At 37.8% G+C, this 14,950-nt stretch overlaps 4 protein-coding genes across 4 annotated transcripts; 1 reads left to right on the top strand and 3 right to left on the bottom strand.

Moving 5' to 3' along the window:
* Positions 1–14: 14 nt before the first annotated feature.
* Positions 15–3,605, bottom strand: LOC106447312 (probable inactive poly [ADP-ribose] polymerase SRO1). Its single transcript, XM_013889209.3, has 7 exons — positions 3,414–3,605; positions 2,909–3,033; positions 1,331–2,432; positions 995–1,242; positions 641–720; positions 414–563; positions 15–326 (listed from the first exon to the last, which is right to left on the bottom strand). The coding sequence occupies exons 3-7, from the start codon at positions 2,320–2,322 to the stop codon at positions 183–185; spliced, it is 1,614 nt and encodes a 537-aa protein (XP_013744663.1). The 5' UTR covers positions 2,323–2,432; positions 2,909–3,033; positions 3,414–3,605; the 3' UTR covers positions 15–182.
* A 137-nt stretch (positions 3,606–3,742) lies between these two features.
* On the bottom strand, positions 3,743–6,277 carry LOC106450202 (bZIP transcription factor 16-like). The gene is made up of 10 exons (XM_048756066.1): positions 5,701–6,277; positions 5,493–5,626; positions 5,183–5,272; positions 5,047–5,106; positions 4,826–4,971; positions 4,670–4,724; positions 4,493–4,549; positions 4,382–4,462; positions 4,188–4,311; positions 3,743–4,107 (listed from the first exon to the last, which is right to left on the bottom strand). The coding sequence occupies exons 3-10, from the start codon at positions 5,264–5,266 to the stop codon at positions 3,980–3,982; spliced, it is 735 nt and encodes a 244-aa protein (XP_048612023.1). The 5' UTR covers positions 5,267–5,272; positions 5,493–5,626; positions 5,701–6,277; the 3' UTR covers positions 3,743–3,979.
* Positions 6,278–6,302: 25 nt separating this feature from the next.
* LOC106447314 lies at positions 6,303–7,908 on the top strand. The gene has a single exon (XM_013889211.3). It carries the CDS (start codon positions 6,303–6,305, stop codon positions 7,761–7,763), a length of 1,461 nt encoding a protein of 486 aa, XP_013744665.1. The 3' UTR covers positions 7,764–7,908.
* A 221-nt stretch (positions 7,909–8,129) lies between these two features.
* On the bottom strand, positions 8,130–9,790 carry LOC106447315 (serpin-ZX-like). Its single transcript, XM_013889212.3, has 2 exons — positions 9,341–9,790; positions 8,130–9,004 (listed from the first exon to the last, which is right to left on the bottom strand). Exons 1-2 carry the CDS (start codon positions 9,731–9,733, stop codon positions 8,273–8,275), a joined length of 1,125 nt encoding a protein of 374 aa, XP_013744666.1. The 5' UTR covers positions 9,734–9,790; the 3' UTR covers positions 8,130–8,272.
* Between the last annotated feature and the right edge of the window lie 5,160 nt (positions 9,791–14,950).

Consider the following 14,950-nt stretch of genomic DNA (forward strand, 5'->3'; position numbering starts at 1 on the left):
GATGACCAACAAAGAACATAAGCTGTTGATCAATAAAGACAAATTCAAATTGAGAAAATATCAGAACAATGGAGATTCTTTTGACAGAGAAAACTAAGCGGAACAAGTTCCTTTTGTCTTTAAATCTTATTATAAAGTCAGACAAGCACGAAGAAGTCGACACATTTTTTCTATCCCCATCTTTAACAGCCACCTGTGATCAGTTCCATTTTCACAGCAGTGTGTGGCAAGCGTTGAAGAGCTGTAATGGTGGTTTTCAGAAGATGATCATCTCCAACAATCATCCGCAGCTTCTTCGAGAATCCCTCTCGCGATATCTTCTTCTCCTGCCAAGATCACACAGATTGGATAAAAAAAACAATGACATGGGTAAAAATAAAAGCAAGGACTCGAATAGTTTTACTGCTACATACCCTAAGTTGTTGGTAATAAGCAGTGATCAAGTCCATGTCTTTCTGAGCAATTTTGCTTGAGATTGCCTTAAAGAGCAGAGAGTAAGGCATCAAATTAGAGCTGGGCCTCCTAGTTCTGGAACCTGTACTCTTGTTTCCACTTCCTAGCTCCTGCTTCAAACAAACAAGCCGCATTAATGTTTTTTAAGTCTCAATACACACTAACCGCTTAAGACAATGAAACTCACATTGGAGAGAGAACCTTTGGCTCCTTCCAAGGTGAGCTCTGAACTCTCATGCTTACTCTGAGCAGCAGAAAGTAAATTCCCTGCAAAGACAGTATATGTAATCTAGTTTTGACTACTGCATAAAACAAAAAAATGCAATGGTCGAAATACTCATATGCATTTAGCCATAACCATCTCACTGGACCGTGGACCCCGGGGACGATGAAATATGCTACCACCCCCAGAGGTCACAAGATGACACGGTTCAGAATAGCTGATCTTGCTGCAAGATCTATATGCTGTCTCCCCTTCAATGCGTCATCAGTAGATTTTTTTTTTTTTTTTATGGAAATGATTATGTGAAGGAGAAATCACCTTCAGCATTGGGGATAGACAACAGCTTGAAGCTAACTACAAATTCTGGATAAACATGAGTGTTCATATTCATGTTCCAGACAACATAATGCTTCGGACTCGAGACATTATCAACTCCATTATCATACCCTTCTCCACCAGTAACGAACTGCGCTCTATCGCCACCAAGTGGCTCCATGTTCCCCATTATCACACGGCACAAAACCATGTGACGCACACCGTTTTCATCAACATCACAATGTGTAGCACTGTTATAACAACATCTTACACATTTGCTTAAACAGAAAAAAAAAACTAAACAATAGCAACAGAGATAAGAGGGAGAAAGAAAAAAACCTGAAGTAAGGGCAGTTTGCAGCAGCTAAGTGAACTCCCACACCATACTTTGACTTTTTGATTAGATCTCCACAGACTCCAAGTCCATGCATCATCACTTCAGATAACAGTTCCTTCTTCGCAGGAAGCCAAGCGTATCTAACGTTGGCGTCTCCTCGGCTTAGCTTAGTGATGTCAGCTTGTTTCTTGAAAAGAGATTGACGATCTTTGGCGACGTCACCTGAGAACCGATACGCATCAAGAAGCTCTACATGTCCTAGAGCGGCCATACCCAAAACAAACTTTTCTCTGACAGCGTCTACATCGAGGTCTTCCTCCTCAGCAGGCTTGACACCAGAGAACATACTAGCTTCTGTCTCGTCGTCCCACCTCTGGACATCATCTTCATCAAGCTCAAGGCTGCAGCTATCCGCACTGTTCAACTTCAGCTTCGGTGATTTCCCACCGTTGATATCAATCTCAAGGTGCAGCTTGATCTCACATTGACCATGTTGTTCAAGATCTTCTCCTCCCACATTGTCAGGAAAAAAGCATTTTCCAGCAATGTCAATCCACGCGAGGTGTGTTTTCACACCAGTTTCCAAGTCCAGTCGATGCATGTGTAAGAAATCAAGAACGAAATGGCGACCGGAACAGTTCACCTCAATAGCAGCTCTCTTTGCTTCAAGATCATTCCTGATGGCGCAAATAATACTCTCAGGCAAATCGATCCATTCGCCGTTCTCGTAGAGCATTACACGCTTTGGCACTCCCGTCTTCTTGAAGTAAGAGTAGTATCTGACCAGAGCCTTCCCAGAGTGATTCTCAGAAACATTAACTTCGTTTCTACTTTTATCAAGTTTTCCGGTTGAACCGTTAGGTGAGAGTACGCATTGCAGCTTAGCAGTCGACCTTCCAGAATCATATGAAGTATAGTACGAGGGATGCTTTCTTTTTTTTCCAAGTCCATCTTTAAAACTACTATCCGATACCTTGACGATGTTGGATTCCATTTCTATCTGCTAGCAACGCTGAACTTAAAAACTTGAACAGTAACTCAGCTAACAAATCTAAATCTCTAGCAGTTCTGAAGACGGCAACACAACAACATCATGGAAAAAAGCTGCAAGGAAGAAGGGGTGTGCGTCAGATATGAAAAAAAAAAAACAGTGACCGTATATAAGTATCTAAGGTTCACAAGGAATATAATCTCAAAGTAGAGTAAAGAAGCATAAAATAAAAAAACTATCATCATGCAATAACCCAAGTCGCAAACACACACCATCAGAAAGTTAACTATATGAAATGAGTTTTCCAGCAAAGCATCATGCTCAGTAGAAACAACAGTATTGATACAAAAGGTAAGTACAACATGAGGAGAACAGATAGAGTATGCAATAACAATTAGAAAAATGGATGATTCTTGCTTCTACCAGCAAAATCCCCTTACACTCTCAGGCCAATCAAATATATCCAACAACCATAGAGATTACAAGAAAGGAAAGAAGTCACAATAAGAGGATGCAAAATAGCAAATACAATAACTAATCCAGAGTACATAGATCGGTAATAAGCTCATCAGAAAAGCTTGAGACTAACCAGGCTGACTTGTCTTCATCTTTGGTGCCTTGACTCTTAGAAAAGTAGAAGTAATCACAGAGAACAAATGTCACCGTTCTTCTCCAGTTTTTTTTTTTTTAATTTTTTTTCCACAAAACGTGTCCCTGCACGACAAGACAAACCCAAAAATTCAAACCTTCAATAGCGTAAACAGACCAACATATAAACAGGACCTTTATCCAAAGCTGTCATGATTATGCAGTCTTAGACAAAGCTTTTTGTGTTCGTGTTGTAACATTTTTAACCAACAACAAGTACCATTACAGAAGACTAAACAAACAAACAAAAAAAAAAGCAGATCCTAACTCTTAACACACAGTTTTCCAAAGTACACAATTTTCTTTTTTTTCCTTTTCAGAATATAAAACGAAACAATTCTACTCAAAAGCAAAGCAATTTTCTTCAATCTCGACTAAAAGAAACACCAAATTCACAGGATTATAGATAAAATAGAGGAATAAAGATTTAAAAAAAAAAACTTAACCTTTATGAATTCTTCGATGAGAGGGATGGTGGGGGCAAGGTAAGGTGATCTCTGAAAGTAAAAGCCGCAGAAGAAATACGCTAAACCAACGAAAACCCTAAACCGGCGACGATGAAGAAGAAAGTGTCTCCAAGGAGACGAGCTTTATAATATATATATATAGGTCTCCGGCGAAGAAGCTTATAATTTGCGTGGACAAAAGGCTTGATTAATTTTGATCCTTTTATTACGAATATTGATTTTTTTATTATTCCTCTTTTTTTTTTTCAACTTTGCCGGTTTGACCTACGCGGTTCAAGTATTAACCGACTTTTGTTGTTGACCAATAATAGGTGAAACGACATCGTTTAAAGATTCGGACTTGTAAGGGTTAGGCTCAAGCAGTCGCATGTTTACATTTGATACAGACAAAAGCTACTTTAGTACTTACACATTACACATTACTCTCTCTCTCTGATACCTAAAACTCCTACAACCATCTGTTAGCAAAAAACCGCCGAGGGTTGTTGTTGTTGCTGCTGCTACTTTTACATTGTGTTAGGAATTGGTTTTGATGTTCCCTTTTTTCACTTCGAGTCTTTGTAGGAATCAGCCTTTGTCTCTGCGACGCCTGTTTGATTGGTGTCTGGTGGTTCTTGCTCGTCCTTGTCCATGTTAACGCCTTCAAGTGTATGGAATGATAAAAGTTGGTCCTGCAAGAACCAAACCAATACTATAAACTTAGTTACTGTTTGGTTGATTGCCTCTAACTTAATTTCTTTTTATACCTTGAGTTGAGAGAGGTATTCTCAGAGGTGAGCTCTTCGCACTGGCTTCTCAGCTTGTTGATCTCTTCTCTGAGACTTGCGTTTTCTTCATTCAACACCTCCGCGCGTTGTGCAAGTTCATCACATTCGGCCTGAAACACACACAGAACCATGTCCATGATTTGCTCACATGGAGGTGATTTAAGTTTTGAAAAGCGATACCTGTTTGCGTAACCTGGATCTTCGAGCAGACTCCCTATTAGACTGCTTCCGCCTCTGCCGAGACAAGCAGCTTTCAAGGTGCTAGTCACATGATACAAATGAAGGAGAAACAAAGAAATGATCATAAAACCAACCATCCTTCCCGTCGTGTTGTCCAGATCCAGAGTTCTACAAGGATTCAAAAGCAAATCAGAATCACAAATCATAATATAATCATAGCACTTATCAACCGCAACAAACCATGATATTTTTTACTAAAATATGAGTATAATGAAAAAGGCTGATTACATTTTGAGTGTTTGCATCACTTCCTTCACTTGAACCATCAGAAGCACTCTCCCCACTGTAACCAGAACAAAAATAATAATCCTACTTTAACCATGAGTTTCGGAGTCTTCCATAACCCTTTAGATTGGATCAATTTTCAAGCAAGTTACATGTCACCTTTTAGAGTAAGCTCCATTAGCGGATGCTCCAGAGTTTTTTCCTGTAATCATGTTGAGACTTCCCAAGCTTCCTCTTGATCTTTTGATCGGCAACTTTTCCTTCACTTCAGATTGTTTAGTAGCATCACCCTCACTCGTATCCCCCTTCATAAAAAGAACCTCTCAGTTATGATCCCACAATAAAAAAATAAAAATAAAAATTATGAGACGCAATCTCACAGAAGCTTTCGGCCATTCCATTTGGAGACGACATAGCATAGGGGCTATATTGATAAGACCCTTGATACAGAACGAAAGAAATGATCAACAGTCACACCATTTCAGTAGATAGCTCATAGAAATCAAATATCGTTACCTGAGGAACTGAAGGATGGCCGTACATGCCACCCGGGGGATACATTGTAACGTACGGATGAGGTGGAGTTCCATAAGGAGGCATCACATGCTGCAAAAAAAAGTTCACATACAGCAATCAATCAAAGCTACAATTGATAAAGAGCTGGACTCAGAGCAAGAACAGTTTCCGAAGCATGCAAATATCAAATCAAACGCTAGAACTCATGTAAAACAAAGTTCAATTAGCCATTTTTCAACTTACAAGAAATCTAAAAAACTGATATACACATCAGGATGAAAGCCGATGAAAGTAGAAACAGAGAGTTTACCTGAACCCCCCCCACATGTAAGGGTGAGGTTGGGGACTTGATGCTACAAAACCATGAGGCGGCATAGAAGAATACGCCTGTCAACCAGACCAATCTGGAGTAGCCACGCCAGCACTCACAGCGGAAGAAGGTTCCTGCAAAGACAGAATGTTGCAAATTAAAGTAAGTTTTCTTATGATGTGGAAGTAGAGAAGGGCAATGGCAAAACCTGTGAAGGAGGAGGAGGAGGAAGCGTTTTAGGTTCCTTATCTGAACTTGATTTCTGCATCTCATTGCTAGCCATTTTATCACACACTCACACCAATTTTATAAACAGCCAGCGAGAGTTACGTTACCTACAAGATGAACTGAACACTCAGCTAGCTCACGACAAAGATCTACTTTAATGCATAAAGTTGAACTGCTATCAACAATAAGTTTATGGTTAGGAAAAATATATTGATAGAATTATATTCATTGACAAATAGGTAAGCAAATGTTATTTTTTTCATCAGGATCGACATAACCATTTTAAATATGTATAATCTATATACTATTATTGCAAATAAACTATATATAGCTGGAATTATATATATCTTATGTAAGTGAATGAATACTTGTACTAATCTAGAAATTTCCAATTATTAGGACTGCATATGGGTTAACCCAAGAAGTATATAGGCTTAGGAGATAAAATTAAAACTAAGAGGGTGAGAAATATAAATAAAGAAAGACATAAGGGTGAGAAATGAAATAAAGAAGAAACAGAGCTCTGTTTTAGCCCTCTTTCAAAGTTGAAAGTCTTTGAAGGCAGTCTCCGTCTCCACCGCAATGGCTTCTCCGGAACCAGACCCAGACACCGTAAACGAAGCGACACACCACAAAACCCTAGCGGAATCCTCATTCACTTCCGGCGACTTGACATCAGCCCTAAACCACGCGCGCAAAGCCCTCATCTTGTCTCCGAACACGGAAGGCGTATCCTCCATGGTCACCGCCTTCGAAACCATCATCTCCGCTTCCGGAGATGCCCCGGAGTGGTACAAGATTCTAAAGGTAGATCCTTTCTCTCATATGAACGCCATAAAGCCACAGTACAGGAAGCTAGCTTTGGTGTTGCATCCTGATAAGAATCCGTATGCTGGGTGTGAGGAAGGGTTTAGGCTTGTGAATGAGGCTTTTAAGGTTTTGGAAGATAGGGTTAGGAGGAGTGAGTATGATATGAAGCTGAGGGTTAGGATTCAGGGCGAGATTGCTACTTGTGGTGAAACGTCGACGTTTTCGGCCGTTTGTACTTCCAAGATTATAACTTATAGTAGGAAGAGGAAGAAGCGTGTTGGTGAGGGTAGTGAGAGTCTAAGAGGAGTGCGGGTGGAGGAGGCAGAAGCTTTGGATGCAACTAAGAGTTTGGATGAAGGGATGATGACTTTAGCAGAAATGCAATCAGTGCTAAAGAGAAATAAACAGAAAAACATCATTACAGAAGCAAAGATGGGAAGGGAGACGCAGGAGATCTCTTCAGGTGATGAAACTTTGATGGAGATGAGTACTAACAAGGAGAATGGTAAGCGAGAAGCTTTAAAGAATAAGAAGAAGAAGAAGAAGAAAACAAACCACAAGGAGTTAGGTGAGATAGTGGAAGATGAGGATTCTGAATTGTATGATTTTGATAAAGAGAAGATGCCGAGGAGCTTCAAGAAAGGGCAGGTTTGGGCGGTATACGATGACAACGTGCCTCGGTGTTACTGTTTGGTAAATGAAGTCGTCTCTGTGAACCCTTTCAAGGTGTGGATAAGCTGGTTGGATTACGAGAGCGAGAAACTCATCTCTTGGATGAAGAACAGCTCTTGTGGGAGGTTCCGTGTTTCAGAGAAAGCTTTGATCGAGCATGTGAAACTCTTCTCTCACGTTGTCAACTGCGAGAGGGTTGCACGAGAAGTATACCAAGTATATCCCATGAAAGGCTCGGTCTGGGCTGTCTACTCAGAGACAGATACAGGTCAGAAGAGAAGAAAGACTAAGCACTATGAGGTTGTCGTGTGTTTGACTATGTATAGCGATGCGTACGGTTTGAGTGTGGCGTATTTGGAGAAGGTTAATGACGACTTGTTCAAGAGACGGGACTACGGGTGTAATGCGGTCAGGTGGGTTGAGAAAGAAGATGTTGCGGGCTTGCTCTCTCATCAGATTCCGGCTAAGAAGCTGCAGGAAGATCAATGTGGAGCTGGTGTGAGAGAGTCTTGGGTTCTTGATCTTGCTTCTGTTCCTCCTGATTTGGTTTCTGCCACTTAGTAAGAACATAGATGTTTTTTTTTCTTTTGGATCTTTTCATCGTGATAAAAGAGAACAAAGCAACTCATGTCAAACATTTTTATCACCAAGATTATTATTTAGTTGTATATTCATATATGCCAAAATTTAAATATTTTACAGCAAAGTTGACATTTTGTCTTAAACCTTGTTTTATTACAGAACACATCTAAGCAGATGTCCTAATAACATTGCACTTTTCTCAAGAGTAAGTTTTAAGTTATGCTTAAAAGAACGTAGAAAGAGGATGAATGGCTTTTCTTTTTACGGTTTGGTGTTTAGATTCATTTTGGTTTCTCTTAAAAATTGTGAAAGATTGTGAGATCATGACGTAAGGTACAAGTAAAATAAAGCAGTTCAGAACTAAATAATATGGATCATCATAACCATGTTCTTGAACTTGGATGAAACTATTGGAGAGGTTTTCAAGATTTGAGACACCCATATAATATTTATTATTATTTCATATCAATAGTACTTTGGTAACAAACTTAATGCATAGAAGGATCAAGAACTTGACCAAGGAACAGAACCAGGCCGCTTCTGTACTCTTTGACAAGGAAGAGAAACGGATGGTCAGCCACAAAGTCGTACTTTTTTTGCGGACGTAAAATACCTCCACAAAAAGATACAGCGGTAGCAGCTGCAGCTTTCGTTCCCACTTCGTCGACCTCAATGCAAGCCTTGTGGACAATCTTCTCCAGCGGCGTCTCCAAGCCTAAACCCTTGAGAGCCTTTGAGACATCGAAATCAAAACCGAATTTAAACGTTGGAATCTTGACTTCTCCAATACTTACACACTGGCCAGGAATATAGCCATTCAAGAAACCACGACAAGAAGATAGGCTCTCCAGCATTGCATGCAACCCATCTTTGTCATCAGGCAGACAGATTTGCATCGAGAAACGATTGTCTTCTAAATAATTGCTTCCTCCTCTGTATGGTAAATGAAGGACTTTGAAACCTTGGTAGACTTCAAGACGGTGTTTGTAAGAGGCGTATGCGGACATGAAAGGCACGCGTAGTTTAGTTCCATCAAGACGGTGAAAGTCTGAATCTTTTGTTAGCGATGGATTAAATTCTTCATCCCATCTTCCATGGAAGAAGAGAGCATTAGCAAATATGAGATCAGTCTCTGGAGAAGCAAAGCTTAGGAGATCAGTGATGAGTCCTCTTGTCTGATTCTCGACCCATGCATTTACTTCTTCAACCACTTCATCAGCCTTTCAAAACCAAAAACAAAAACATAGAAAAGCTAGCTATCAATATATGTGGTTTCAAAGGTGGGCAAAAAATTCAACCTGTATTTGTTTTGATTCAATCCCAAAAATCCAGATATCAGAAACAAAACAAATAGTAATTCCACAAGGCCTGCAGCATTCACATATCTTACCATTTAAAGGAGCCAGCTGGTGGCCAGTTGGATTCGAAACCCGGGTCCGCATTGGGGCCGAAGCTCCCTCAAGACCACTGGGCCGTCCTAGCTAGTTGGTTAAACTGATTTTTAGAAGACTAGTTTGGTTTCAGACACTAGAGTTAGGTTGTGTGAAAAGTTATACCTTTGTGCCAAAATCAACTTGGTTGAAATTAGCCTTGTACGTATTCTCTACGAGACTTGTGAAACAAGGCTCGACAGGGAGAGACTTGTCCATCCAGACGCCGTTAGCCACCGAGATCGTTGGACCGCCGGTTGCGGTGCTGTCGGCTAGGACGTCAGTTATGACCTTGGAAGAGACGGCATTAAGCTCAGTAATAGAAGAAGCTTGCAGTAAAGAGAGAATATGATTTGCAGTAGATCCGCCTGACTTGACAGCGAGGAAGCTGAGGATGACATTGATTGACGCAGGTGAAAACACGAGGTTGGAGGTTTTCGCGTCAGTGGTGGCGATCACATGCTTAGCAAAATTCAGAACGATCTCGTTTTGCTTCCCTACCGATGTTTGCAGGTCCATATTTTTAAGGCGTGGTGAGACGGTAACTACGAAAGCAGAGGTTAGGATGAAGGTAGGTAAAAGACTTATCTTCCACAATCTTATTTACATAAAGCTTGTAATATAGATTTCCAAATTCAAAATAGTTTACTTAAAAACTTAAAAGGAAAATTGTTTTTTTAAAGGAAAAAAATCTTAAATAAATATTCACTTCCTTTTTATTCATTAAATAGGGTTAATAATAAGTTAATAACATTAAAAAAATAATCAAAATTTAATTTAAATGAATCTTAACTTGAAAAAATTTAATTCTAAACTGGAAATATAAATTTAAAGCCAAAAATAGTGTATCTTTTTTAAACAGAATCAGCAGAAATTAGGAATGCTAAACTTAACTTGAGAAAATTAAATTCTAAACTGGAAATATAAATTTAAACCAAAAGTAGTCTATTTTATTAATTTGAAAGATTTATACTATCTTAGTGAATAAAATAGTGAAAAGATTTATACTATCTTAGTGAATAAGATTTTCTTAATTATCCTAATGAATAAAATAATGAAAATATTTATTAATTTGAAAATATTTATACTATCCAAAAGATTTGATAATTTGAAAGATTTATACTATCTTAGTGAATAAGATTTTCTTAATTATCCTAATGAATAAAATATGAAAGGATTTGGATTTAAAGCAAACAATTTACAAATTTTTAAATAACAATTAAAATTACATCCATAATTTATATATTTTAAATTTTATATAATTTTATTTAAAATTTTCTTCCTTATTTATTTTAATTAAATTTCTAAAATTTAAGTTTTGATTTTAAAAATCCAATCAATATTCTATATAGATTTTTTAATTCAAATATTGAAAACTTAGATAAAAATTATTTATGAAAAATGTCATTTTTATTTTTGTTTCATGTGTATAAGTTTATATCTATCTTATTAAAACTCAAGTACAAATTAGGTTTGTTTGAAAACATGTATAGCAATTTTTTTAAAAAAGTTTGTTTGTAAACATAGATTGTAGTTTTAAAAAACAGTTTGTTTGGAAACATGGATTGCAGTTTTTAAAAAGAGGTTTGTTTGGAAACATAGATTGTAGTTTTAAGAAATATGTTTATTTGGAAACATGGATAGCAGTATATTAAGAGAAAAAAAAGTAATGGACTTATATTTTTAAGAAAATTTGGAAGTCCATTATATTATGAGAAACTATCTATCTGATACCTAATCGGGTTCGGTTCAGGTCTGTTTGGGTTTCGGGTATCGGGTTTCCGGGGTCATAAATTTCAGCCTCATTCGAATATTTCTAAATTTCAGTTCGGGTTCGCTTCAGATTTTTGCGGGTTCGGTTCGAGTTCGGATAACCCATTTAAATTATTTTTAAAATTCATTATATATTTATATACTTTAAATTTCTCAAAAACTATAAACAAAATAATATATTAAGTATAAATTTTAATAACATATGTCAGAATACTTAAACTTAACATATAAAATATTTTAGTTCAAATATTTGTATTGAGAATCAATAATTATTTTATAAGTATTTTTGGAGTTTTAAGTATACTTTTACTATTTATATATTTACTACTGATTATTTGTATATATTTTCAAGTATTTAAACCATCTTAAAAGTATCATATATATTCTAGATGTTTTTATATATTAAATCTAAAAATAATAAATATATATAAATATATAAATATATTTCGGATACATTCGGGTACCCGGAATAGTTCGGTTCGGATCGGATTCGGTTTCGGTTCTCCAAAAACCAAAATTTTGAATAATTCAGATATTTAATCAATTTCGGTTTGAGTTTGGTACTCCTTTTTCGGATCAAGATCGGTTCGGTTCTTCATATTCGGATATTTTGCATATCTCTTATATTATTGACATAAAAACAAACATAAACATATTTTTGAAAAATATAACCGCGCGAGTCCGCGGGTCAAAGTCTAATTTAAGTTTTAAATTTCAACCATACAAGCATGGTCTAGTGGTATTGTGGGCTTGGAAAGATGCTAAGCACCTGAGATTCAAAACCTACCAAACTCAAATTTAACCCATTTGTGTGGCCATGCCACATGGATATCTAATTCTCATTGCCAAAAAGATGTTAATATATTCATATTTTACATCATATTTTGCATTTGTGAAAGGTAACAAACGGTAAAAAATAGTTATGTTCAAAATTTCAAACCTATTTATTATGGTGTGCCCCATGTTGCAATGCTTGCTAGATTGCATCATTGCTCTCTCACCAAATTTCGGCCAAAAACTTGCCGGAAGATCAATCTGAAGCCGGTGTGAGAAAGTCTTGGGTGACCGATCTTGTTTATGCTCCTCGTGGTTTGCTTTCTGCCACTTAGTAAAACATACATGCTTCTTCTTTTCTTTTGGATCTCTTCATCAACAAGCACCTCATGTCAAACATTTTTATCACCAAGATTATTTAGTCTTTTCTTTTTGATTAATTGGGGTATCACATGCTTATAAAAGGTTCAAACTAATTCTGAAAAAAATGCAGTTCATGAAGAATTTTTCTTCAAGTAATTAAATGGGACGAAAGTATATTCTTTTTCTTTTAGTTTTTCTTAGTTGTATTTGCCAAAGTTAATTTAAATGTTTCCAGCAAATGTAGTTCTATTATAAAACACACGTCTAATCACCACGCGCATGTGAAACAGGTTCAAGAAATAGTCGAAAGCAGATGTCCTCATGATATTGAGTAACTTTTATGTTATGTGTAAAAGAAAGTAGAAGAACATGAATGACTTTTCTTTTACAATTTGGTGTTTAGACCATTTCGGTTTCTCTTAGAAATCTGAAAGATTATGAGATCAATGACGCAAGGAACAAGTGACAAAAAGTAGTTCAGATCATGTTCTTGGACCTAGGTAAAACTATTAGGAGGGGTTTTCAAGATTTGTGATATCAATACAACATTTATTATTAAGTCATATTTGATTGTTTTTGAAAACTTGGGATAAAAGTTTCAAATGGTCACTGGAATCCACAAAAGAGTAATAATAATAGTACTTTCGAAACAAACTTAATGCATAGAAGGATCAAGAACTTGACCAAGGAACATAACCAGGCCGCTTCTGTATTCTTTGACAAGGAAGAGAAACGGATGGTCAGCCACGAAGTCGTACTTCTTTCGCAGTTGGAAACGACCGCCATTAGCGGATGCTCCAGAGTTTTTTCATGTAATCATGTTGAGACTTCCCAAGCTTCCTCTTGATCTTTTGATCGGAAATTTTTCCTTCACTTCAGATTGTTTAGTAGCATCACCCTCACTCGTATCCCCCTTCATAAAAAGAACCTCTCAGTTATGATCCCACAATAAAAAAAAAATTAAAAATTATGAGACGCAATCTCACAGAAGCTTCGGCCATTCCATTTTGAGAAGGCATAGCATAGGGGCTATATTGATAAGACCCCTGATACATAACGAAAGAAATGATCAACAGTCACACCATTTCAATAGATAGCTCATAGAAATCAAATATTGTTACCGGAGGCATTGAAGGATGGCCGTACATGCCACCTGGGGGATACATTGTAACGTACGGATGAGGTGGAGTTCCATAAGGAGGCATCACATGCTGCAAAAAAAAGTTCACATACAGCAATCAATCAAAGCTACAATTGATAAAGAGCTGGACTCAGAGCAAGAACAGTTTCCGAAGCATGCAAATATCAAATCAAACGCTAGAACTCATGTAAAACAAAGTTCAATTAGCCATTTTTCAACTTACAAGAAATCTAAAAAACTGATATACACATGATAGGCCATTACGTGTATACACAAGGAGAGCGAGAAGAGTAAGGCGTGAAGATATTGAAGAATGAAGGAGTTACTTGGAGTTAAAGAAAGAAGATATTTTCATTAATCGAATAATAATGTACTTGGGCCTTATGTATAAAAGGACCCAATAGGATTACAATACGGTTACGCATACATTTGGTAGTGTCATTGGCTTGTGATCTCAAGAGAGATACAAGATTATACTTGGCTTAATCCTCCGCCTGTGGAGATTAAGAGGGGTGGTTGGGCGGTTATTCTTGAATATACACCAAAGTTCTTATCAAATTGGTTGCGGTGAGCGATCTGGAGAGAACGATCGCGATGAATCACGATGACGAGACCGACGATTCCGTCGGGGAATATCGACGTGCTCTCGGCGCAAGTAGCGGAGCAACGCGAGACGAGCGCACAGATGAGAGGAAGTATCGAAGAGATTCGATCTTCGATGACCGAGCTAGAGCAGAGACTGGATCTGAAGTTTGAGGCGATCTTGAAAAAGCTTGATAAGCGTCCGATGGAGGAGGTGATCACACATCAGAGTCCGATCGTCCTTTCACGAGAACATCAGGTACCGATCTCTAACTTGGAACCTGGCCGTAGCTATAGAGATTCGGAGGGAACGGTTAGATTTCCGATGATGGATAGTCGTGAGAGTGTATTGAGGAAAATAGAGCTTCCGATTTTTTCGGGAGAAGATGTTTACGGGTGGATCGCTTTGGCGGAACGTTTTTTCCGAATTGGGGGTTATGGTGAGCTGATGAAGATTGAGTTGGTTTCAGTGAGTCTGAGTGGTGATGTTTTGAGTTGGTTCAACAGTGAGATCCTGCAGAGTCCGTTTGTGAGTTGGAATGATTTCAAAGTTAGGTTGATTGCAAGGTTCAGTAGAGTGAAACTGCGTGATCCTAGTCAGCCGTTCTTTGCAGTTCAACAGACGGGGACTGTAGCGGAGTACATACATCATTTTGAAGATTTATCTACACAAGTAGTAGGAGTGACTGACACGCAAAGAGAAGGTATTTTTATGAATAGCTTAACACCAGAGATGAGAGAAGTGGTGACTATGTGTAAGCCAATTGATTTACCTGATATGATCTCTACGGCTTATCAAATGGAATCAAGCTCTTTATACAGTGTGGTGCAACGTGAAATGAAGAACAAGATGTTTGCTTCGTAGAAGTCTCAGGAGAACATGAGTAAATCGTACTCCAATTTCAACACTAACATTGGGTGGAAACAGAAGACTCCACCAGTGGTTCAATCAAGCCAAGAGAAGCAGAAGCTGAATCCGAAACCTCAGTTCAGATTGTTTGCAGAACAAATGGCAGAGAAGAGGCGTCTGGGTTTGTGTTATACTTGTGATGTGAAGTGGTCAAGACAACATAAATGCCCAAATGCTTCTCTACGAGTCTTAA

This window comes from Brassica napus, chromosome C4 (genome assembly GCF_020379485.1).
Source record: "Brassica napus cultivar Da-Ae chromosome C4, Da-Ae, whole genome shotgun sequence".
Taxonomy (NCBI): domain Eukaryota; kingdom Viridiplantae; phylum Streptophyta; class Magnoliopsida; order Brassicales; family Brassicaceae; genus Brassica; species Brassica napus.

Bases quoted from the DNA above. Each gene is read 5' to 3' on its own strand.
- LOC106447312 (XM_013889209.3), bottom strand. From the start codon at position 2,322: ATGGAATCCAACATCGTCAAGGTATCGGATAGTAGTTTTAAAGATGGA. The intron at 721-994 runs GTGATTTCTCCT...CTGTCTTTGCAG, and splicing joins GTCTATCCCCAATGCTGAAG to GGAATTTACTTTCTGCTGCT. The intron at 327-413 runs GTATGTAGCAGT...TGATCTTGGCAG, and splicing joins CTTATTACCAACAACTTAGG to GAGAAGAAGATATCGCGAGA.
- LOC106450202 (XM_048756066.1), bottom strand. From the start codon at position 5,266: ATGCCTCCTTATGGAACTCCACCTCATCCGTACGTTACAATGTATCCC. The intron at 4,550-4,669 runs GTAATCAGCCTT...GAATCCTTGTAG, and splicing joins GTGATGCAAACACTCAAAAT to AACTCTGGATCTGGACAACA. The intron at 4,108-4,187 runs ACTCAAGGTATA...TTTGGTTCTTGC, and splicing joins CTCTGAGAATACCTCTCTCA to AGGACCAACTTTTATCATTC.
- LOC106447314 (XM_013889211.3), top strand. From the start codon at position 6,303: ATGGCTTCTCCGGAACCAGACCCAGACACCGTAAACGAAGCGACACAC.
- LOC106447315 (XM_013889212.3), bottom strand. From the start codon at position 9,733: ATGGACCTGCAAACATCGGTAGGGAAGCAAAACGAGATCGTTCTGAAT. The intron at 9,005-9,340 runs GTATAACTTTTC...TGGTTTTGAAAG, and splicing joins AAGTTGATTTTGGCACAAAG to GCTGATGAAGTGGTTGAAGA.